At 43.9% G+C, this 24,770-nt stretch overlaps 1 protein-coding gene across 2 annotated transcripts in view; it reads right to left on the bottom strand.

The window, feature by feature from the left end:
• Positions 1-23,920, bottom strand: part of MCOLN2 (mucolipin TRP cation channel 2) — a 67,115-nt gene extending 43,195 nt beyond the window's left edge. The window contains exons 1-2 of one of the 2 annotated variants that reach the window (XM_056123403.1): positions 23,884-23,920; positions 11,437-11,596 (exon numbers count right to left, since the gene is read on the bottom strand). In XM_056123403.1, the coding sequence (XP_055979378.1) occupies positions 11,437-11,589 (153 nt within the window). In that variant the 5' untranslated portion in view covers positions 11,590-11,596; positions 23,884-23,920. Of the gene's footprint in view, positions 1-11,436; positions 11,597-23,200; positions 23,312-23,883 lie in introns of those variants that run through there. The other variant, XM_056123402.1, reaches the window with a different exon arrangement.
• Between the last annotated feature and the right edge of the window lie 850 nt (positions 23,921-24,770).

The raw sequence follows: 24,770 nt of genomic DNA, 5'->3' as shown, positions 1-24,770 counted from the left end.
ATAATGAAAGGTTATCAGGTATATCCCTTTACCTACATTCAACTCTCAGTTCCTGTCCAAAATGATCATTTCTAAATATTATTGTCACGCTTGTCCCTTCTTAATCCTTTGTCCCCACACACTCTTGTGGCAAGCTTTTCACACTTGACCAGTCCTCCAGGCCACTTGCCTTGGCAATTAGTCTCATACTATATATTTATATCCTACAAATGAATGAGCCATTCTATACCTGTTCCTCTCTAAGGTTTTCTTCTTATAACTTAATAGTGATGAAAATGAACAGGCATAAAACTCGAGCAGGCAAAACCAAAACAATGCCAATAAAGGAAATTACTTATATACACAGCCACACACACACACACACACACACAATCTATTTTTATCAGGTTCTTATATTTCCTGTCTCTTTTAATGGCAAGGGGCTGGATCAATAGAACAGCTGGGAGGGTGTTTGCCTTGTATGCAGCTGATTCCTAGCATTCCATGTGGTCCCTCAGCACCACCAGGAGTAATCCCTGAGTGCAGAGCCAGGAGAAATCTGAGTATCACAGGGTGGAACGCAAAAAAGCAAAAAAATAAAAAATAAAAAATAAAAAAAAAAACAAGTCAAAGGATTGAAAAGGATTGAGCAATTGCTAAACCCAGCTATTCTAAGGAAGACTATCAGATTAGAAGATTCCCATCATGCAGCATACAGGACCCAGGTTCTCCCAAGCGTGAGATCTATCAGCGGCACCTGCAGGGGTGGCACAAAAGGTCACATTGTCTTTTGAAATTTAAAAAAGGAAACCAAAAAAGGAACACACAATGATCGTACCAAGGTTTTATGAAATACTGACACACAGTGGTTTTTAACATCTATACATACACATGTATAGAAGTCTGGGGCTATAGCACAGCGGTAGGGCCTTTGCCTTGCACGCAGCCAACATGGCCGACCCGAGTTCGATTCCTCCGCCCCTCTCGGAGAGCCCGGCAAGCTACCGAGAGTATCTCGCCCGCACAGCAGAGCCTGGCAAGCTCCCCGTGACGTATTCGGTATGCCAGACACAGTAACAACAAAGTCTCCAATGGAGATGTTACTGGGCCTGCTCGAGCAAATTGATGATCAACGGGAGGGCCTTTACTTACTTTACTTACTTACATACACATGAAATAAATTCAGCATAACTAAAGTTTGCTAAATAAGATTTCCTTGTAATGAGCTGTGTTTGCGATAACTGGAATGGGAAGGAATGGGAGTGAAGATAGACGGTCGGCAACTACACCACCTCCACTTCGCTGATGACATCATTGTAATAACACCAAACATTAGCCAAGCAGCACAAATGCTGGCCGACTTCGATCATGAGTGTGGAAAGGTCGGACTACAGCTAAATCTCATGAAGACAATGTTTATGAGAAATGGTCTCGTTCCTGACGTTCCATTCACTCTCAACGGAATGAACATCTCCAAATGCAACAGTTATTTGTACATAGGTTGAGAAGTCAACATGACAAATACCCTGGCACCTGAGTTGCGCAGGAGGAAGAGAGAGGCTTAGAACGCCTTCAAGAGCATCAAAGAAATAGCTAAGAGGACGAAGAGCACATCTCTTCGATTCCACTGTTCTTCCTGCATTAACATACTCCTCAGAGACCTGGGCCCTATGAAAACAGGATGAGAATGCTATTCGGGTCTCCCAAAGAGGAATCGAAAGAGCTATGCTCGGAGTATCACATTTCACTCAAATGAGAGAAAAGAATCCGAAATTCCAACCTCCATTGATGGTCAAGAATCAGGGATGCCAACAAGGGATTGATATCAAGGATATACAAAGTACTGGTTGAACTCCACAAGAAGAAAACATCCAACCCCATCAAAAACTGGGGCGATGAAATGAACAGAAACTTTCTCAAAGAAGAAATACGAATGGCTAAAAGGCACATGAGAAAATGCTCCACATCATTAATCATCAGGAGATGTAGATCAAAACCACAATGAGATATCATTTCACACTACAGAGACTGGCCCACATCCACAAGAACAAAAGCAACTGGTACTGGCACAGATGTGGCGAGAAAGGGACCCTCCTTCACTGCTGGTGGGAATGCCAACTGGTTCAGCCCTTTTGGAAAACAGTATGGATGATTCTCAAAAAATTAGAAATTGAGCTCCCATTTGACCCAGCAATACCACTCCTGGGAATATATCCCAGAAAGGCAAAAAGGTATAGTTGAAGTGACATCTGCACTTGTTTGTTCACTGCAGCACTCTTTACAATAGTCAGAATCTGGAAAAACCCAAATGCCCGAGAACAGATGACTGGTTAAAGAAACTTTGGTACATTTACACAATGTATGTAGCTGTTAGAAAAGATGAAGTCATGAAATTTACATACAAGTGGTACTATATGGAAAGTATCATGTTAAGCGAAATGAGTCAGAAAGAGAGGGATAGACATAGAAAGATTACATTCATCTGGGGAACATAAAGTAACAAAATAGGAGACTAAAACCCAAGAATGGCCAAGATTAGTACCAGGAATTTTGCTCCATGGCTTGGAGGCCAGCTACACATGCTAGGGGAAAAGGGAGCTAAGATAGAGTAGGGAGCACCAAATAAAGGGTGTTGGGAGGATCCTCCCAGGATGGGAGAAGCATGCTGAAAGTAGACTATAGACCAAACATGATTGCCACTCAATGCCTCTTTTGCAAAGCACAACATCCAAAAGGAGAGAGAGAACAAAAGGGTATGCCCTGCCACAGAGGCAGGGTGGGATGGGGGGGATGGGGAGTGGGAGGGATACTGGGATCCTTGGTGGTAGGAAATGGGCACTGGTGGAGGGATGGGTATTGGATCATTGTATAATTGAAACCCAAGCACAAAAATTTGTAAGTCTACAACTGTACCTCATGGCGTCTCACTAATAAAAATTAAAAAAATTTAAAAAAAATAATTGATTATCTAACCAGTCAATAAATGGATAATAAAATAGACTCTATTCATTAGAGAAAAAAAAAGGAATCAGGAATGCTATCTCATTTGCCAAGCTGTCGAAAATCAGATGGGATGAACACATAATGAGATTTGGAGAAAACTGCTGGGCTAGAGCCATTACCGACTGGATTCCACAGGACGTCAAAAGATAACATAGCCACCCACCTACAAGATGGTCAGACTTCTTTGTAAAGACCCTGAACGATTGATTTGAGGCTTTTCGTGTTCCTAGAACAAGCAGACACCACCAGGCTACAGTAGCATGTGACTAACGGGATGAATGGAGATGTTACTGGCACCCACTTGAGCGATTCGATGAGTAACGGGATGTCAAGTGATCAAGTGAGGCCGTGTTACGACTTCACAAAATCAGCAATGTTAGGTGTTAAATCTACTGAGTCCTAGACACTGGGACTAAAATTTCTAAGTTTTCCAAGTCAGAGAGATAGCAGGAAAGGTGCTTGCCTTGCATTCAGCTGACCTTGGTTTGATCCCTATCATCCTATATGGTTCTCCGCACTTCATCATGAGTGATCCCTAAGCACAGTGCCAGGTGTATGTCCTAAACATAGCTGGTTGTGGCCTAAATCCCCCTATTACAAAAGAAGGACCAGAGAGATAGTACAACAGGTAGGGTGTTTCACATAACTTGTATATAACTGTCCCAAGTTTTATTTCTGGCACCCCAAACTGTCCCCCAATAACTGCCAGGAGTGATCCCTCAGTAGAGTAAGCAAGCCCTAAGCACAGTGGGGTGTGAAGCAAAAAGAAACAAAATTTATAATTTTTATTTTTCATATTTGGAGAGCCCGGCAAGCTACTGAGAGTATCTGCACGGCAAAGCCTGGCAAGCTACACGTGAGGTATTCGAAATGCCAAACACAATAACAAGAAGTCTCACAATGGGCACGTTACTGGGCCCACTCGAGCAAATCGATGAACAACGGGAGAACAGTGCTACAGTGCGACAGTGCTATTTTTCATATAATTTTCTAACACTATGAAAGAGATAGAACACCAGGCTCCATAAAGACATGGATTTCTGCGACCCCACCTGCATCCCAGCTCCACACACACACACACACACACACACACACACACACACACACACACACTACTATATACCAAGAAACTAACTCTCCATCACAACGTCAGGGTCAAATACCAAGCCACTTGAAGATAGTCTCATTTAATACAAATGCAATATGAAGTTCAATAACAAGGGGTTCTAAAAATGTCATAGTGTGGATCAAAATCAGAATAATTGGTGTTTCTTTGTTCACCTGACCACTGGGCCATACCCCCTCTCCATTGGAAATACTGCAGTGACAGGGACATCTGACCTATCCCTGCACCCCACCCCCTATCCCATCCCATGCTCATTGTGAATCCAAAGAAGCAGGGTCAGGGGCATGGCTCAGAGGGGCTGGAACATATGCTTTGCATGCAGGGGCTCTGAGTTCAAACCCCAGAACCACATGGCATCCTGAGCATCACTCAGAAAAACCCTTGCACATGAGCCAGTGGTGGCTCCCAAGCACCCCTGGATGTGACCCCAGAAAACAACAACAACAACAAAACAGAAGCAATCAATAGAAAATGGCTAACTGGACCAAGAAAGAAGCAATTTGCTGATAAATTAAGTCAGTCACCATCTGACTTAAACTCAAGTTCACCAATACAACTTCGAGAATGAGGACATTGTGACGTCTGCTTGGAACCCCTGCCGTATAGCACCAGCAATTAGAAATGTCATCCATTCTACTGTTCATAGGAAGAAAACCAAGATCCATGTGTCCATCCAGCTCCAGAAAAGCACTGTCTGTGCTTAGTGCAAGGCCAGAGTAGGGAGGCGATGGCATGGGCCAAAGAGTTTACAGGTTTTCAAAGAGGAGTTGACAGAAAAATGAATCCTAGCCCCACTGACTAGATTTTAAGATTTATTGATGCTGTTAAACCTAAAAACAATTGTTTATAAGGCACAGTCTAACAAAGATTTGGGATTTAAAACCTACAGATGAAATCAGCATAGAAGAAAATATCCTGTGTAAAGTATAAACAAACATTCCTTTAATAACTTAAAAAGACTACAGGAGGGAAAGAGTAGAACTAACAAAAGAATGTAGCTGCTTCTCTCAAGATCATAAATTACTGCTGAATGCAGGTAGGAATGTCTAAAAAATGCTTCTCTCTTAGCTACCCTGATAAAATAGCACCCACCTCATTAGACTTGAAGATGGAGTGCTGAGAGAGAAAGAGAAAGAGGAACAGGGAAGTGAATTTGAAGGAAGGAAAAGTATTTGAGAAATCTGCTGCAATTAGATCTCACTAAAGCAGCAAAACTTCTATGAGTGAACCTATAGGGGAACAAAAGCTTAAAATTTTGTTTAAATTAAAATCTGCTCTCCCATGGTGATTAGGGCAGATCTACATAAAACCAAATCAATAATTCCCAGGAGTATTCTATTAAAATTTCTATTAACAGAAATTTCAATTTCTTAAAAAATGGGCCAGAATGATAGTACAGCGGATAGATCACTTGCCTTGCACACAGCCAACCTGGGTTTTATCCCCAGCACAACATATGATTCCCCAAGCCCACCAGGAGTGACTCCTGAGCGCAGAGCCAGGAGTAAAGCTTTGGGTACCACCAGATGTGACTCCTCAAAAAAATTATTTTAGAAAATAGAATAAAGATGAAAAGTATGTGCAAGGGATAAATAGGAAACCAGAAGTACCCAGTGCTTTGTTTTTCTTTTTACTCCTCCTTCCCTTTATCACCAAACTTACAAACTTTAGATATATCTACAACATGTTCAGCATTTCAAAAATGTAAAGTGAGTTGCCAGGAAAAATCATCAAGCTGTTATTTTCTTTTTTGGGTGAGCTCTACTTCTCCTGATTTAGAAGATTCAGAAGCTCTGAACCAGTGGATTAACCAATGCGATTCTGATAGTACAGAAGCCAGTATTGGAGCTATGTGGTTTAAACCTAAAGCATTATGAGATTAATATACAATAACTTAACTTCTCATCGTCACAATTAATATGCAACAAGGAAATAATCTTCTCTATAGCAAATAACTCATCTTTTAGCAGAGATCAAAAGTAATCTTTTGAGATTCTGGAATAATAAAATTTGTGTTTTCTAAATCTTTAAACTACAGAATTAATATTGATTGCTTCATTCAGTAGCATATAGGCTAGGTGAACTTGGAGAAACACTTCGGTATTACAGTCCTTAAAAGTGCCATGAATAGAATATAATTGCCAATGATGTTTTAAAGACAAACATGAGTTCAGTGAGTGGCCAGACAAGGCTGGGAGGGAGATGGATTTCAAATAGCACCTTTGAGATATAGAAGAAAAATAATCATTCTGGTCTTGAAGGTACACACAGGGCAGGAATGAGAACTTTGGGTGGATCCACTGGGCTGGGATTTGGGTTAGAAACTGTAGCACTGCACCACACTGTTCTCCTGTTGTTCTTTGATTTACTCCAGTGGGCACCAGTTATGTCTCCATTGTGAGACTTGTTGCTACTGTTTTTGGTGTATTGAATACGACATGGGGAGCTTGCGGGTGGGATACTCTCGGTAGCTTGTCGGGCTCTCCAAGAGGAACGGGAGGAATTGAACTTGGATCTGCTGCATGCAAAGCAAATGCCCTACCTGCTGTTCTATCGCTCCAGCCAGGGTTATAAACAGATTAAAAATCTGCTGGAGGGGCTTGGAGTGATAGCACAGCGGTAGTGCGTTTGCCTTGCACGCAACTGACCCTGGTTCGATTCCCAGCATCTCATATGGTCCCCTGAGCACTGCCAGGAGTAATTCCTGACTGCAAAGCCAGGAGTAAACCCTGTGCATTGCCAGGTGTGACCAAAAAGAAAAAAAAAATCTGCTGGAGAAGCCAAAGAGATAGTACAGGGGTTAAGGTGCTTGTGTTTGCCTTGCCTGCAGCTGCCCTCGATGCAGTCTGGAAACCACGTGCTCCCCTGAGCATCACTGGGATTGATCCTGAGTTTAGATCCAGGGGTGTGGCCCAGCCCAGCCCCCCAAAACCCACTGAATAGGCAAACTGAAGGAGGTAGTGGAAATCAAATTCTGGGCTAGAGTGCCAAATTTTCTTTGGGAAACAGAGTCTGACTGAAGTTCTGAGTGAGAGTGACATCACAGAAATCCTAAGAAGAGTTTATCCGACATTAGCCCTAAACAGACTGATCAGCATGTGAGTAAGAAAGGGAGTTAGGAGATGCAGACTGAAGAAAGCGCATTAAGGGATCTGAATTCCTCAGACCTGGAACACAACAATGGTAGAACAAGAGAACTTCAGAGTGTGACCCCCTGAGGTCAAATCTCTGCTCTACCACTTACCGAGGAAAATACCAGAAGCCCGGATCAGAGAGAGAGCAGTCAATGGGCTGGGTGCAAGCTTTGTGTGCCAGAATCTTGGCTCAATCCCTGGGCACTGTGGCAACAAACCAAAAGTAAAACATAACAAAATAAAATTTAATTTTCAAAAGGCCAGAAACAATTTTTCTGCTCTCTTTGGTCCAGTTTCCTCTTTCATGAAAGTGGCTGAGTCTTTTTCCTCAGTGGGTAGCAGTAATGCTGAAATTAATATGGTGGGTTTCAACCTTTTTATACCTGCATCCTGGAGAAAAGAGGAGGACCATTTTGCACACAACCAAAGCAGAAACAAACATTATTTATAGTAAGAATGTTTATAAGAGAGTAGCATAGCACGTAAGGCACATGTGTGGCACACAGCTGACCTGAGTTTGATCCCTGGCACTGCATACAGTCCCCTAAGCACCACAGGAGTGATCTCTGAGCTCATTGCCGGAAGTAAGTCCTGAGAACTGCCAGTTGTGAAGCCATAACCAAAACCAAACCAGTAACTGGGGCTGGATGATAGTACAGCAGGTAGGGCATTTGCTTAGCACATGGTCGACCGGCGTTTAATCCCTGGAGTAATTCCTGAGTACAGAACAAGGAAGAACCCCTGAGCATCACCAGGTATGACCCAAAAAAGAAAAAAAAAAGTTTATCACCAGATGCTCAGGTGCTGTCCCTCATTTGGGGAGTACAGGGAAACAAAGCAAGGCATTAAACACGCCCCAGTAGCATCCCCAGAAAAAGGACAACAGAGATGTGACTTAGGGGCTGGTGGAGTAGAGGAAAGAGAGCCCCAGGCACTCAGAGGTGGGCCTGGTGCAGCAGCTCTGCACATAAATGACACCGGTCCTGTTTTTTTTTTTAAAAATCATTATAAAAATAAAAATGCTGGTATGTGATCTATACATGCATTTATAACAAGATTATTTATCAATATTTATAGTCATACCATCCCATGATCCAGACATGCCATGTGTTCAGTGGTAATAACTTTTCTGGCATACCTGCAATAAATTTCTGTGAACTGGCACTGGTCTGCTCTCTGTGGTTGGAAACCACCGAGTTAACATTGAAAACCACGAAGTGAGCCAACATAAAATAGTCACTGTGACTTGTGCATTGCTAGCCCAGGTGTTAGCTGTCAACAGCAGTAAAGCATTTACATCAATACCCCCAAAAATACCTATAGTAAAAGAGGTGCTTCATACATATTTTTTAATTAACTAATGCAGCAACAATGTATGCAAGAGAGAAGGCAGTGACTGCGGCAAACATTATAGATCATTTTGAAAGAGATTTGTGAAATCTAGTGGCATTCAGGACGAAGAAAGTAAGTAAAAAATGATAATGTTGAGGCCATCATCTGTACTACCCAAAGTGATAGTACAGTGGGTAGGGCATTTGCCTTGCATGCAGCTGACCTGGGTTTCATCCCCAGCATCCCATATGGTCCACCAAGCACCACCAGGAGTAATTCCTGAGTGCAGAGCCAGGAGTAATCCTTGAGCATCACTGGATGAAAAAAATGATGATGTTGCTTCAGGTTCAAATAAGTCAGAATTTTAGTAAGTTTAATACAATTTTTTAAGTTGAAATGAAATCTGGTTTAGAAAAAGAAGAAATATGAAACAATTTAAATAAACTAAATGGCAAAGGGGATATTATTTCTCTGCCTTCTAAGTAATGCTAACAATGCACTGACTCTATCAGTTGCCAAAAGTAGGATTTCAAAATTAAGATTTCAAAATTTTAGATGTTTAAAAGAAAAAATACTTATGCATACACATACAATGGTGCCTGACATCTTTATTTTATTTTATTTTTGAAGTAACTTGATAACCCTGTGACTTGATGGACTGGAATTGCATATCATCAATGAAAAGACCTCTTTGTGAATGCAGAATAGAGATGCAATTTCAATTTTGGCAGGAACCTTTCATTTCTAAAACTGTAGAAAGGTATTTTTAAAGGCATTTATTTTATATTCAAAAATAACTTCTTTATAAGCAATTTACCTGATAAAATAATTATTGTCAATACAATCAAATCTTTTATAACTTTATTTTTTGACTACTGCGTTCCTGAGCAGTGCTTGGCAGGCCCCCCAGTAGCCAATCCTAGCGATACTTAGCCCAGCTTTGCATTCCAGATAGCTCGGTGTTCAGGCAAGAAATGCGATGCTGCTTGGCTGACTGTTGTGGTGCAGGGGGACACCTGGATCACCCCAATAGCAATCAGGCGTCAAGAAGGCCAGGGTGGCAAACAGTGTTAAGAACTAAACTCAGGGCCTTGCATATGCAGAGTATATGCTCTGTCTACCATTTAACTATATCTTTGCCTCATTACTATTCTTTTTTTTTCTTTTTGGGGTCACACCCAGCAATGCTCACGGGTTACTCCTGACTCTGCACTCAGGAATTACTCCTGGCAGCGCATGGGGGACCATATGGGATGCCAGGGATCGGCCGTGTGGAAGGCAAATGCCCTACCCGCTGTACTATCGCTCCGGCCCCCTCGAAACTATTCTTATTCTTTTATTTCATCCTATTTGTTTTGGGGCCACTTCCGGATATACTTAGGGCTTACTCCGATTCTTAGCTCAAGGAATGATCCTGCCAGGAATGGTCTCACATGTCAAAACAAATACCCTACCTGCTGTACTATCACTCTAGCCACTGTAAACTGGTTTTCAGGTTTGGACCACAACTACCTCAAGAAGTAGCTAGAGGCTACTTCTAGCACCTTGCCTGGGATCACTTCTGGTGGTGCGAAGGACACTATACAGTGCTGGGGATCAAACCCGGACCTCCTACATGCAAGCAAGTGCCTGGCCCTTTGAGCTATCTCCCCATTCTCCTGCCCAGCTATGAACCATGAAACATTTTCTAAAGGGCTGGTGTTTCAAATATTGTTCCATAGACTGTGGCGTCTTGAAACTAGCTCAAGCCTACAGGTCCCAAACATTGATTACAATCTTGGAGTCTGCTATAATACTGGTGACAGTGTTAAGGCAATGGAACTTAAACAAAATGTCCCTGTACAACCTTTACACTCCTGATAAGTACCATACATCAATATCAACCCCTGCCCCTACCAATGCACTAGCTAGCTCGCAATGAAAGGGAAACTTACTGTTTCAGAAGTCTAACATCAAAATAGTCAAATATGCAGATTTCAAAGTGTATTTAAATAGAGTATATATATATGCATATATATCTTAATAAAGACAAGCGATTTCATGAATGGAAATTACTTTGGACTGAGCAGCCTTCCTGCATTAACATATACCTCAGAGACCTGGGCCCTACGCAAGCAGGATGAGAACGCTATTCAGGTCTCCCAAAGAAGAATAGAAAGAGCTATGCTTGGAATATCACGTTTCACTCAAATGAGAGAAAGAATCTGGAGTTCTGACATCCATCGACGATCAAGAATCAGGGACGCTGTCTCATTTGCCAAGGTGTCAAAAATCAGATGGGCTGGTCACGTAATGAGACTTAAAGACAACCGCTGGACTAGAGCTGTTACCAACTGGATTCCACGGGGATGTCAAAAGACCGCGTGGCCGCCCACCTACCAGATGGTCAGACTTCTTCATCAAGATCATGAACGATCGGTTTGAGGCTCTTCATGTTCCCAGAGCGAACAGATGCCATTGGGCTACACTAGCACGCGACAGGGACAAATGGAGACGTTACTGGCGCCTGCTCGAGCAAATCGACGACTAACGGGAAGTTAAGTGATTAAGTGAAGTGAGCAGCCTTCACTACCCTATGTCCTCATTTGGATATTGAAACCTTTCTCCATGCCCCAATGCTGATCTATGATTTATTTATATTGACAGAACCCCTGAAGAGATGACCTCCTAATCCCTTACTAAAACAAGGCTATCCTAGAACTGAACTTCAAACTACCATTTCCTTCAGAGTCAACACAATTTTATAGGCTTAGGACTTTGAGTGTGGACTTTTCAGAGCAAAAGTAAAGTGGTAGAACTCATGAAAGCAGTTTCATCCAGGGGGGGGACAAGAAAACTGATCCAACTGGACATAGACATTACCTGTGTAGTGACCATGATGATCTTCAAAATCTGCAAACCCAGCTTCCACGGAATTTGGTGCCTGGCTCGGTACTTTTCACAAGGGTTCATGAAGTAGAATTGCAGGTCTTCCCGCAAACATTTCTCTTTTGCCTCAGAATCAAGATGAGCCATTGCATTTCTGCCACAAAAGATTTAATTTTAAATACTCAGAGCACTATTCTCCAGGAAAAAAATCATACACACACACACACACACACACACACACACACACACACACGCACACACACACCTTCAACCAATATACTCTTCTTCCCTTTAGAAATATGAACCAATGGGAGGTAGTTCACATGGCAGAGCACTTTCCTGACATGTATGAGTGAGACAAGGACTGCATGCCCTCGGCAGACCCCCAACCTATGGAAATGGTTCCAGAGTCCCTTGAGCACTGCTAGGGGAAGTCCTACTTTAAAAAAAACAGGAGAATAGAAATCTGATAATTATTCAGGACCCTCTGTGACTGGCTTTTCCATATCTTATTTAAAATAACCATTCTCAGAGCTGGAGAAACAATGGATATGGTGCTTGCCTTGCGTGCCGCCAACACCAATTCAATCCTCCATACCACATACAGTCCTCTGAGCATCACCAAGAGTGACCCCAGTTCCTTGGTAGGAGGAAAGGATATTAAATACAACTATGTAACCGGATATCTTATTCCTGAAAGAAAATGCAATGATGCAGGGGGAAAAAATAGCGCACAGAGAAGGAAAGTAAAATAATGAGAAAAAAATATCTGAAAGGGCTTCCTCAATTTTACACATACTTAACTTCCTCTAGTATTGAGATGAGGTTAGGTGTTTAGTGTAAAGTTGTGAAAACTACAATTACAACTTCATTAGAAAGAATTAAGTTTGCAAGAGAACGACCATAACATGCATCAGAAATGATGAGAATCACCAATAGGTTTAGAAAAGAAAAGAACTGTTAGCTAGTGGGAACAACTTAGAGGAAATGGAAGTGGCCATTCTGTAAAACAGCTAGGAAGTCACTGCGGGTCCCACTCGCCACAGCAGGGCAACTGGGCAGCTGAGATTTCAGGAAACAGGAACAATCGAGAATTAGTTAGGAATTATTCATGTTCCAAAACACTATATAAAATACATGATCTGGAACGATAAAAGCTTACTAAATGGCACCATTAAAGGCCAAAGTATAGATGGAGAACAGTATCCATAAGCATGAAAACAAGCTCTAGGATAGAACTGAAAATCACCAGATCTAAAACACAAACTAACAACCTAAACAAAAGCTAGAGATGCTGGAGTGAAAAAAAAAAAAAACAGAAACAGGACTTACAAGAAAACGTCTTTCACTGGGACTCCTCTGGGAAGTTAGGGAGAAAGCTGTTGGAGCCACATTCAGTTATTAAGAACACTTTCACTTTCCCACCTAATAATAACAGTGTCAGCTAATTTTAAAGTTATCACATGCCCAGGGGCTAGAGCAATAACACAGTGGGTAGGGTGTTTGCCTTGCACCAAGCTGACCCAGGTTCAATTCCCAGCATCCCATGTGGTCCCTTGAGAACCTCCAGGGGGTAATTCCTAGGTGCAGAACCAGGAGTAACCCCTGTGCATCGTCAGGTGTGACCCAAAAAGCAAATAAAAAAAAAGTTATCACACGCCGCATGCCCACGGGTAATATCGGCATTATCAGATCAATGACTGAGTCTAGAAGTTTGAATATTGGGGGCTGGGGTGGGGGGACGGAGGGAGGAAGAAAAACTAGAGAAGTTCCCAGCTATTCTTAACCTCACTGGGGTAATATACCCTAGTGAGAACCTGAGGAAGACTCTTGCTTGATCGTGGCTGCAGGAAAGGGCACAAACTAGTCTCGATGATGATATCATGTTTTTATTAGCACTGTCTGCTGAGTGAACAAACTAAGCAGCTCAGGCTATTGTCTTTCAGCTTGTAAAACCCTTTCCGTACTCGGGAGTTCTGAAAGTCTGCGCTCTCTAACATGGGGTGCACGCACACACACAAGATCATTCACTGGTATTTGAAAGCACAGAGCCAGGGCTTCTAACTATATTCTAACCTAGTAAAAGACAGGATTTCATATTTACTATAATTTTTGTTTGTGGAGTGGGTTTGTTTTTAGGAAGGGAGGGGCGTTTGTCCACATCTGGTGGTACTCGAGGGATCATATGAGTATGGGGAATTTCATCCAGGGTGGCTGCAAGCAAAGCAAGCATGCTGGGGCTGGAGCGATAGTACAGCAGGTAGGGCGTTTGCCTTGCACGCGGCCAACTCGGGTTTGATTTCCAGCGTCCCATATGGTTCCCTGAGCACCGCCACGAGTAATTCCTGAGTGCAAAGCCAGGAGAAACCCCTGTGCATTGCCGAGTATGACCCAAAAAGCCAAAAAAAAAAAAAAAAAAGCAAGCATCCTACCTCTTCAACTATTTTTCAGCTGAGATTCATAAGTTTTAATGTATGAATTATTGTATATCACAAGGTGTCCTTACTAGATTGGAACACAATGTGTTTCTCTCTCTTAAATATGACAACACATCCAGAGGGATAAGTTAGCTTCCCAAGTAGAGGGTTGATGATGAACCTTGATTGTTTCAGCATATTTCCACCATTTGGGGTTCATGTGGGTCCCTTTAAGCATTTTATTTAAAAAGTTCAAATAAAAACTAATTTTGGGAGTATTTATCCAGCTTAGTAAACTTTTGAAATAAGGGTAAGGAACAGGAAAACTGTTGAAAAAAAACTTAGATTCTTTATGAAACAAATGTAAGCCCACATCACTAGCACTACCCTAATAGAAACTTCATTAGCCATGAACTTTATAAGATAAAAAGTGAGTTGCTTGCACCCAGGTTCAATCCCTGGCACTCTGAGCCCTGCCAGGAGTGGTCCCCGAGTACAGAGCCAGGAGCAAGCTCTGAGCACTGTTGTGTGTGCCCTCCCCCCAAAAACCAACAATCACTATTTGCTTGAGCGGGCCCAGTAATGTCTCCTTGTGTGAGACTTGTTGTTACTGTGTTTTGGCATATTGACTATGTCATGGGTAGTTTGCCAGGTTTGGCCATGCGGGCACGATACTCTCAGTAGTTTGCCAGGCTCTCCAAGAGGGGCGTAGGAATCAAACATGGTTTGAACTGGCAGGCCACGTGCAAGGCAAACACCCTACCGCTGTGCTACCACTCCAGCCCACAATACAAAAAAAAGATAAAAAGTGAGTCTTATCTGAAAATAAATAGGGGAAAACAGATTTATCAAGTAAACTGTAGAATAGTGGCTAAATATTGATTAAAACTACTACTATTCCATGATGAAACTGGCCTTAGTGTGTGTCTTTATATATAAATATATATGGATATATATAAAAATATTAACCAGTGATAATATGAAATCTGGCAGGCTACTGAATGTAACCTGCCCACACGGCAGAGTCTGGCAAACTCCCCGTGGCGTACCCAATATGCCAAATACCAGTAACAATGAAGGGTCTCATTCTCCTAACTCTGAAAGAGCCTTGAATATGGCACTTTTTTAAAAAAAATCTCAGGGCTAGGACGAAGGGCCTGCTCGAGGCAATCGACGAATAACAGGATGGATTGTGAATATGAAATCAAAAGTCACTAAACTTAGCAATTCACTTTATTATCCTTATCTATTCATCCCCTAACAGGAGTGGGGAACCTTTTTTCTACCAAGGACCATTTGGATATTTAAAATATCACTCACAGCGCCTGCCCTCTAAGAGCTCCAGCAGTCGCCATTTTCTAGAAGCCAGCAAGAAGCACCAGCTCCCACATGGCCACAATCCAGAGACACACACAGGAATCTCAGACCCGAGCAACTTGCGGCAGTGATTTCTTCAGACCCTAATTATTAAAATCTTAGAATTCCTAGAGCGCTCTTGAGGCCATGCGACATTATATTATATCCATAACAAGCAATATAAAACACATTGTCTAACAATTGCGTTTTCAGCAGGTATGAGGGGTGGTAGGACTGGTCTCGAAATATTAAGTAAGTAAAAAGTAAAGTAAAGGCCCTCCCGTTGATCGTCGATTTGCTCGAGCGGGCTCAGTAATGTCTCCATTGGAGACTTCGTTGTTACTGTGTTTGGCATATCGAATACGTCACGGGGAACTTGCCAGGCTCTGCCGTGCGGGCAAGATACTCTCGGTAGCTTGCTGGGCTCTCCGAGAGGGGCGGAGGAATCGAACTCGGGTTGGCCATGTTGGCCGCATGTAAGGCGAACGCCCTATCGAAATATTGAAGGTAACTAAAGTAGAGAAAGAATACTTTGCAAATTTTCTGCCACACAGGCAGGGGGAAGTGTGGAATGGAAGGGGAGGGGGGTAATACTGGGGATTTTGGTGGAGGAAAATGTGCACTGGTGAAGGGATGAGTGTTTGATGACAATATTATCAAAGTGCAAACATGAAACTTTTGTTACTGTACCTCACGGCGAATTAATTAAAAAAAAAATCACTCACAGGCTATACAATACAGACAAATGGGCTGTTAGCAGCCAACAAGAAGCATGCCTGTCCCATCATGTACCATGGCCAGACCACATGATTTAATGGGTTTTATATGGCCTGTAGTCCAGATGTTATCCACCCCAGCCTTAAAAAAAAAATGTGACTCGGGCCTTATATGCAGAAGACACCCAGCACCACACACACACACACACACACACACACACACACACACACACACACACCCTTCCTTTTACTCTTCTTATAGGTTATGATTTGCATATAATGTGTAAATAAATATACATCAGAGATGTAGATGTTCTTTTACAGAAGAAATTATCAAAAATATTTGAGAGTATTTCTTTAGTGTTCTTCAACTGCAACTTAAGCAGACTGTTTCATTTTTGGCTTTTGTGGCTTTTCTGGATAATATTAACTCCTTACTTTGGGAGAAGTTGATGTTTGTTCTCTTAGAACCAATAAATAAATAAAAAAATGACTTTGACAAGCACCTCTTTTCCTATGGACCTGCTTGACCCCTCTCTTCTGATCAAAGGAAGGGAACTCTGGACAAGTCCTACAACAGACACTGCTAGCTACAAGTCCAGTTTCCACTCATCTCTCTCCCTGGTCTTGCTGAGGACAGCAAATATGTTGATAACAAGAGATGCAATAATCAGTGATAGAACTAGACCAGAACTTAGGAGACCTTGTTTTCAAAGATTGGCTGTACCCTGGGTTACTGGGAGTCTTCAAAAATATTGAGGTCCAGCTTCCATGCACAGGAATTCTGTCTGACTGAGCAGTAGGTCGTTGTGTTGTTTTTATTAAGTTCCTGGATAGTTTAAATATGTGTGCATACACCCCGAAGTTTGAAACTCTCTATCCTAGAGGTTATCTGTTTAATCTCCATTTTATCAGTGAAACAATTCATGAAAAACAAATCAGTTCATTATAGAGTTAGAGTGAAAAATGAAACCAATATGGAAGTTGGAGAAGGAGGAGCAGGCCACAGTGACATAAAGACAGTGATGTTGTATCTCAGGGACTTTGTACAACAAAAAGCAGAAGATTAACATTATGGTGACCATGTTGCCTTAATATCAGTTTTTTTTAAAGCTTCTGTTTTACTCTTCCACCAAATTTATTTTTTAAATCTAAATTTTACATTTGTTTTAAGGGAGAATTCTAAACTACCCTCTTCCAAATGAGTATAAGTCTTCATGTGAGAAATTCATTGAGGAACTCATTCTTTGGAAAGACCTTAGAAATAGTGCTTTTTGGTTAAATGGTATATCTTGGCTGAGCAAGACTTCAGTCTATCTTATTTTTTTATTACATTACTTTTATGTGTTGTTGTTATTTGATCTTAATAATACCTCTTGGAGTTTGTCCCCTTCCTCCCAAATGTTTTAAAAGAACTCCCATATGACTCAGTGATTCTACTCACTGGTATTCCCACAAATACAAAAACATTAATTCAAAAATATATGTTGCTGGCAGATGTGGGATGAAGGGGTTGGTAATGAGATTTTCAGAAAATAATAAATTTTTTTTTTTAAAATTGCCTCTTTCCAGCCTGAGCCCACAGCTTCCAAGAACCTGGGTTCAAGAATCTGGGTGGTGGAGTAAGGCCCAGCCTGATGACGGCTCAATCAGGGACCGGTGGGTGCTAGCTTCAGCGGGGACAGAAGCCAGATAACGCACTCATATGTGACTCAACAAAGAAAGTGAATGGACTATGGAAAATGAAAATAAACCCAGGGTGATGACAACAGAACAAACAACAGAAGTTAGCAAGGGGGAGGAAGGGAGGGAATGGACAACATTAAGACGACTTAAACATTTTTAACTTATCCAATTCATTGAGGCTCTGGGTAGTTCTTTGTTCAAGGATGTGACGAAGAAAGGATGAAAGAAAAAAGCTGGGTCCAGAGAGATAGTATAGCTGTTAGGGCTTTTGCCTTGTGTGCGGCTGACCCAGGTTCAATCCCTGGTATCCCATATGCTTCCCTGAGCACCACCAGGAGTAATTTCTGAGCGCAGAGCCAGGAGTAAACCCTGGGTATGTCTGGGTGTAACCCAAAAAGAAAAAAAAAAAGAGGAAGAAGAAGAAGAAGCTATGCAGCTTTCAAAATGAAAATGTCACGGTCATCCTCCAAAAACTGACCAAGGAGGATCATAGGACTTGTTTCATTTTCACTAGAGATATCTATAAAAGTTGACCATAGCATGTGACAACTTTCAGGGATTTCCCTAAAAACAACCATCCCACAAAGTTCCTATACAATCATTTCTGACACCCACTGGGTCACCCCAGGCCAACAGGAAGCAGACAGCAGTGCTGTCTGAATAAGCCATACCTCCTTTGAAAACATAATTGAAAGAATTGGCTCTTTGGTTCAGAAACAAGTAAAGCAAGACTCCATGTCTCAGCAAACACAGATCTACAAATGCAGAGGAGAAAACTGGGAGAAAATGACAGGAACAATGGCATTCCCTTCCTTCCTCTAACGCTTTCAGAATGCGCCCAATCTGAACAGGGTCATGCTGATAAGTGTTCCTAAGCAAAAGTAAAATAAAAGGAAGTTAAGAAGTCACAGTGAATCATTTTTCTTTGAGTTGATTTATACTGTTTTTGGACAAGCCCAGATCAGTGTCAGCTGGGGAATCCCAAGATTTGCCCTATCTCTGGCAAGTCCCTCAAGTTGCCATTGGTGATATGTTTTGGGGGTGGAAGGTAGGGATGGGGAAGGGTCTATAATGTCAAGTCTGGAACCCAGAGGGTCACATGTGCAAGGCAAGTGCTGTTCCCCTGAACCAAGTCCCTGGCTCTGATATGTTTTTTCGAAGCCCAGCATTTAAATTGTGGGTCAGGGCTATAGATAGTGAAAATGCAAAGGTGCTTGCTTTGTATGCAGCTGTAGCTACAACACTGGCATATGGTACACCAGAAAATAACACCCAGAGACATGATTCCTGAGCACAGAGACTAACTAATGAATTAATTAATAGCTGATCTTCTGGAATTATAGCAAAGACAATTTTTCACAATCCAGTTTCACTTGTCACTAATTTTTGCCTGGCAGATTTATTTTTTTAATTGAATCACTGTAAGAGAGACCCCAACAAAGATGTTCGTGATTAGGTTTCAGTTATACAGTTTTCCAACGCCCATCCCTCCACCGGTGTACATTTCCCAGCAGATGTCCCCAATCTCCCTCCCATCACCCTCTGCACACCCTCTTCCTGGCCCCGCCTCTCCTTTGGAGCATTGTGGTTTGCGATACAGATACTGAAAGGTTGTCGTGTATATCATCACCTACTTTTAACACTCAGTTCTTGTTGCCTGGCACATATCCTAGGGAAAACATAAAATATATTCAAGGATGATAACAAAATGCACTCTTCAAAAGAGATGGAAGCACACAGCCCACACCTGGTGGAAAAGAAACAGGGTAATAGACCTCAAAGCAATTTTTTCACACCAGGAAAAGAAGACAGAAACCTAAGCTTAAAACAGAGCAGAGGAACCTGGGGAGAGAGCCTATTCCTGGCCTTTGTGAGGTCCCGATTCCCCAGTACCACCGTGCCCTTACCAACTCCATGAGCTACCAGGCATATAGCCTTGGTGGCCCCCAAGCATTGGGGCTTAGCTGGATGGAGACTGAGCTCCAGCACTGAGGCTTAGCTGGATGGAGGCTGAGAAAAATGACAAGGAAAAACCCTCCAGGTGATTGCCAACACAAACAAGTCACCAAATCAAAGCACAGTTTAAAATTTTTGATAGGGATTCCGTGCCAGGCTGTTTTCACTTGGGGCGCCCCAGAGTGGGGCGGGTGAAAGCCCTCCCCACCCCAAGGGACCCAGCCCCAGCAGCTGACCTCCACTACCCAACCACCACCGCCATGCTCCAGGCCGCTTTCCACATGCTCGGACCGAGCCTCACATATGAGTGAGCATATTCTTGGACTGCTCCGTGGCTTTCGTGGCCGCACACGACACATCATAAGACGCTCCCTACTCATTTTCCATAATTACCACACCATATTTGATGGGGTTCAGACAGTTGGCAACAAATAGAGGGAAATATATATATATCTCGGAGAGCCCGGCAAGCTACCGAAAGTATCCCGCCCACATGGCAGAGGCTGGCAAGCTGCCCATGGCATATTCAATATGCCAAAAACAGTAACAATAGTGGATCTCATTCCCCTGACCCTGAAAGAGCCTCCAATACAGCAGCATTGGGAAAGACGAGTAAGAGAGGCTGCTAAAATCTCAGGGCTGGGATGAATGGAAACATTACTGGCGCCCGCCTAAGTAAATCAATGAATAACAGAATGACAGTGATACAATGATATGGAAAAGAAAATTACAGGCTGATGAAAATGAAGTCTGGAGATCAAATAGTTTTTCTCGAAGCCCTTCACATGGGCATTTAGAGCTCTCTAAAAGGTGATTTCATGCTTCAGAACTGGCTTGTGGCACTTCAACTTCAGGTCTGGAGAACAGCCCAGGATGGAGATCTGGTACAGTAGGTAGGCCACTTGCCTTGCGCAGGAATGACTGGGGTTCGAATCCCTAGCTCCACATATGGTTCCCCAGTCCCTGCCAGGAGTAAGCACTGAACACATTTGGGTATGCCTCACCACCTCCACAAAACCAAAAACAACAACAACAGCAACAAAATTAGAGAGAAAAAACATCCCATACTTAAGTAAGAGTCCGTTTTCAACTTGCCTAACCCAAGGACTGTTCTTGGGCTTATTATCTTACTATGAAACTACATGTAAGTCACCTGTTTTTCCATTAAGTTTAAAAAAAAAAAACTTGCCCTATTCTGGGTTTCACTTCACAGTAGAGACCTAGTTGAAGAGGTCAGCTTGTGAATGTGACATTGCTAACTTTCAGTTCTGTATTCTCTGCTAGTCTGTTCAAAATTTGTCTCCCTATTCCTCCTATCTGGCCAAGGGGATATATAAATTATTTTATTGTTTAGGGTATAAAAATCCAATTTCAATATATGTGTATCCTTTGGAGAAAAGAAAAGGATGACTTCTTCAGACATTGTATCAGGATTCTCCTTTTTTTAAGTGCATGAGATTCATGCACTTAATGGGCTGGAGTGATAGCACACGGGTAGGACGTTTGTCTTACACATGGTCAACCAAGGTTTGATTCTTCCGTCTCTCTTGGAGAGCCCAGCAAGCTAAGAGAGTATCCCACCCACACAGCAGCACCTGGCAAGCTCCTTGTGGCATATTTGATATGCCAAAAACAGTAACAACAAGTCTCACAACGGAGATGTTACTGGTGCCCGCTCGAGCAAATCGATGAACAACAGGAGGACAGTGCTACAGTGCTACAGAGATTCAAAATAATTGACACTACCCTTGGTGCCTTCTGCACAGGAACTGTTGGGGAAATGTGGAAAACATACTGACATTTAAGGGGCACAGAGCATTACTTGTAGAAATTATGCTAAAGGAGCAGATGTGGGGCTGGAGAGATAGCAGAGCGGGTAGGGTGTTTGCCTTGCATGCAGCCAACCCAGGTTCGATTCCCAGCATCCCATATGGTCCCCTGAGCACCGCCAGGAGTAACTCCTGAGTGCAAAACCAGGGGTAACTCCTGTACATCACCAGGTGTGACCCAAAAAGCAAAATAAAATAAAATAAAATAAAGGAGCAGATGTACCTAGAGAGAGTTCAGGATTATGGGAGTTCACTTAAAGCATGAAAAGGAAGATGAGTTAAACATCCCTGAAGATGTCTGACTCACAGCAAAAAGCCACCAGGTCCCCCTAGTTTACGTGGTTTGGTTTACACATCTGAAAGTTGGTGAGTAGTTCCTGAAAGTGTGATGTCCACATACCACCTGTGAGAAGAACCAGTAAGTTCCAGTAATATAAAATATCACAGTCCCAAGCCATGGAAGAGGCTTAAAGGGTTGGTGCTCAGGAGCCCCAAGCTTGATTCCCAGCACTAAAGGATCCCCCCAAGCACTGCCAGAGCAACTCCCAACACTGCTGGGTTTGGACCCAAACCCAAACTTAACTAAAATATCAGAATTTCCACCTTGACACCCTGTCAGTCTCTCCGCCTTTTCCTCCTACTGGTTTCTCATTTGATTCTCAGTTTGTGAAAACACAAATCCAGTGTTTCCGGCTGGTGCTGTACCACCAGACACAGAAAGACTTCAAATTTTAGTCCCTTCAAAAGCTATTTCCATTACACCTCAAGTGTGTGTCCTACTGGAAGCTTCTAAAGAGACTTACTGGATAAAGACCTGTTTAAGTCCCAGAGGAAATGTGCTAGAAAAAATATTGGAGTCCAGATTAAAAAGAGGAAGATTGCATGGCTCATCCACTGTGAGGACAGACCTGTTTATCAGCCCAAGATGCAGAAGATGGAAAATAAATGGAGAGTTGATTTGTTCCCCTATCTGTTAGAGCAGTTCTTAGCAGACTAAGACAGACAGGAGGAATGAAAAGCATCTAACCCATCCACCTCTTAAAAACAGACACCCAGACTTGTGCAGTTTGGTTTGCACATCAAAGTTGGTGAGTTAGTTCCTAGGAGTGTGACGTCCACAGACACTTAAGAGAGAGATTTATGATACATGACACCCAATTATTCCATTATGACATTCACAGGTATCTACAGTGTGAAAACCGGTACCAACGTTATGTCTTCTAATTCAACCTCAGCCTCTTAAAGGTCTAAAAACATTACTGGCCTCACTTGATTGAAACAAGCTCAATAATTTTCTGGACAGCCACTAGGAATCAAGTGAATTCTCATTTATTCTGGCTCCTTGCTAGCATTCGTCTATTTATAATATCAAGAGCGCAGGGCAGAAGCAAAGGCGGGTTTGTACACTATTTTAAGAACTTTAACAGCCCCCCACTGTATTTGGTTGGCAAGCAGGGAAGGGGGCAGCAAGGCCTGTTTGTACTCACCACCCCCTGGCTCCACTTGGCCGCTGGCGATGACGGTTCCGGCCGCGGAGGTGGGGCCTTTTGGCAGCTGAACCTCAGCCAGCGGCAGCGGAATTGGGGTTAACCACATCACGACCCTCCCACCTGGGGGAAAAGGCCTGTTTGTTCCGAAAGGCCAAGCAAGCAGTTAATAAAGGCATTCATTCCCAAGTCGGCGAGAAAGTTTGTGTGCAGAACAGCCAAAGCTACACAGTCTTAGATAAAGAATAAAGGTTTTTTTTTTTTCTCCAAGCCAGAGATGCTATCAAGATGCAGCGCAGGGGGGTCCTCACCTGACGGTTAACCTGAAAGCCCCTGATTCTTCTCTCTGTGCATTCGGGATCTTGGGCGAACGGCTGGACTGCCGGGCCAAGCCTCCGTCTTGCAAACTTTCCATGGTCCGTCGGAATCGAGCGGAAAACAAGGTTCGGGGCCGCCCCTGACCCCCCAACCTCCCAGGTTTGGACCAAGACGGGCGCGCGTGCTTTGAAGTTGGGAGATCCTTCTAGACAGACCCCGGTTTCTCCCCGTCCTCCTCGCTCTCCTTCCTCCCCTGCGGCCCGGAGCACGCAGATCCGGATGCGCGAAGTCCAGGTCCGGGGGGTCCTGGGGGGCGCCTCTGCCCCGGCTGCCCGGCGGCTGGAGTCTGATCTGAGCGCCCGCCTGGGCAGTGGCGCGTGTCCCGGCGTTCCGGGCCCGGCCCAAGTCACCACCCCTTGCCCGGGCTCCTGCGGCAGCGGCTGCGAAACCGTCGAGGGGAGGGGTGAGAGGAGGTGGCGCCCCGTTTACGATTTTCCCCCTAGGCTCGGGAAGGGGGGTTGCGGGGGTCCCAGTGGTGCACCCGGGCTAGGCTGAGGCGCTGCGGGACGCCGCAGAGATCCGAGGCCACCGAGACCCCAGGAGAAAAAGCAGCGAGGAGTCTAAGGGGGCAGCACCGGGGCGGGGTGGGGCACTCGTGCGCCCTCGGGGTACTGACCTGCCGCGGGCCCTCCCGGCCGAGTTGGAGGTTCCGTTCCACACCGGCAGGTCCAGCGCCTCCACGGTGCCAGGCATGGTGCGGCCCGGGAGAGGTGGGGCGAGGCCCAGGGTGGGAGCGTTGCACCTGCCCTGGGTCGCGGGTGCCTGCCCGGACGGCTCCTCGGCGTGTGCCGGGACAGAGCGCTGCGCGGCCGCACCTCGAGGGGGCGCCCGACCCGGGAGTGCGCGCTCCACGTCGGCCCCTGGCGGCGGGGCGGTGGGGCCGCACACTCTTGCTCTGCTGCTTCCCTGATTTCTCTTCCTTCAATCGTACCCCCACCGCACACCTCGCCCAGTTCAGAATGTGTCCATTTTAAAGACTTTTTTCTTTTTTGATCTATTCAGAAATCATACACCGAGTGCCCAGCCAAGGTGTTGGGTGCTATGGACCCCGGATGACAAATACAAGGTTCTTTCCTTTTTTTTTTTACTTTTTGGGTCACACCCAGCAATGCTCAGGGATTTCTCCTGGCTCTGCACTCAGGAATTACTCCTGGCAGTGCACAGGGGACCATTTGGGATGCTGGGAATCGAACCCGGGTTGGCTACGTGCAAGGCAAACACCCTCCCATCTGTGCTATTACTCCGGCCCCCAAGGTTCTTTCTGTGTAGGACTAAATATTATATTGCCAAGTGCTTTCAGACAATTTCGTGTATTGGACGTATCTTTAATCTGGGTTATGTTCCAAAGATTGGAAGTGCTGATTGCACATGGAACACTAGAATGGACAGTCTTGGGGCTGGGGGAGGGAGAGGTGAGGTCAATAAGAGGGTGCTGGGGGAGGGAGAGGTGAGGTCAATAAGAGGGTGCCTTGGCCATGGCCCCAGAGGCACTCGACCTAATTC

Source organism: Sorex fumeus, unplaced genomic scaffold (assembly GCF_029834395.1).
Source record: "Sorex fumeus unplaced genomic scaffold, SorFum_2.1 ptg000047l, whole genome shotgun sequence".
NCBI classification, from domain to species: domain Eukaryota; kingdom Metazoa; phylum Chordata; class Mammalia; order Eulipotyphla; family Soricidae; genus Sorex; species Sorex fumeus.
The sequence above is the reverse complement of the archived record's forward strand: the minus strand, read 5'-3'. Positions and strand labels throughout refer to the sequence as shown.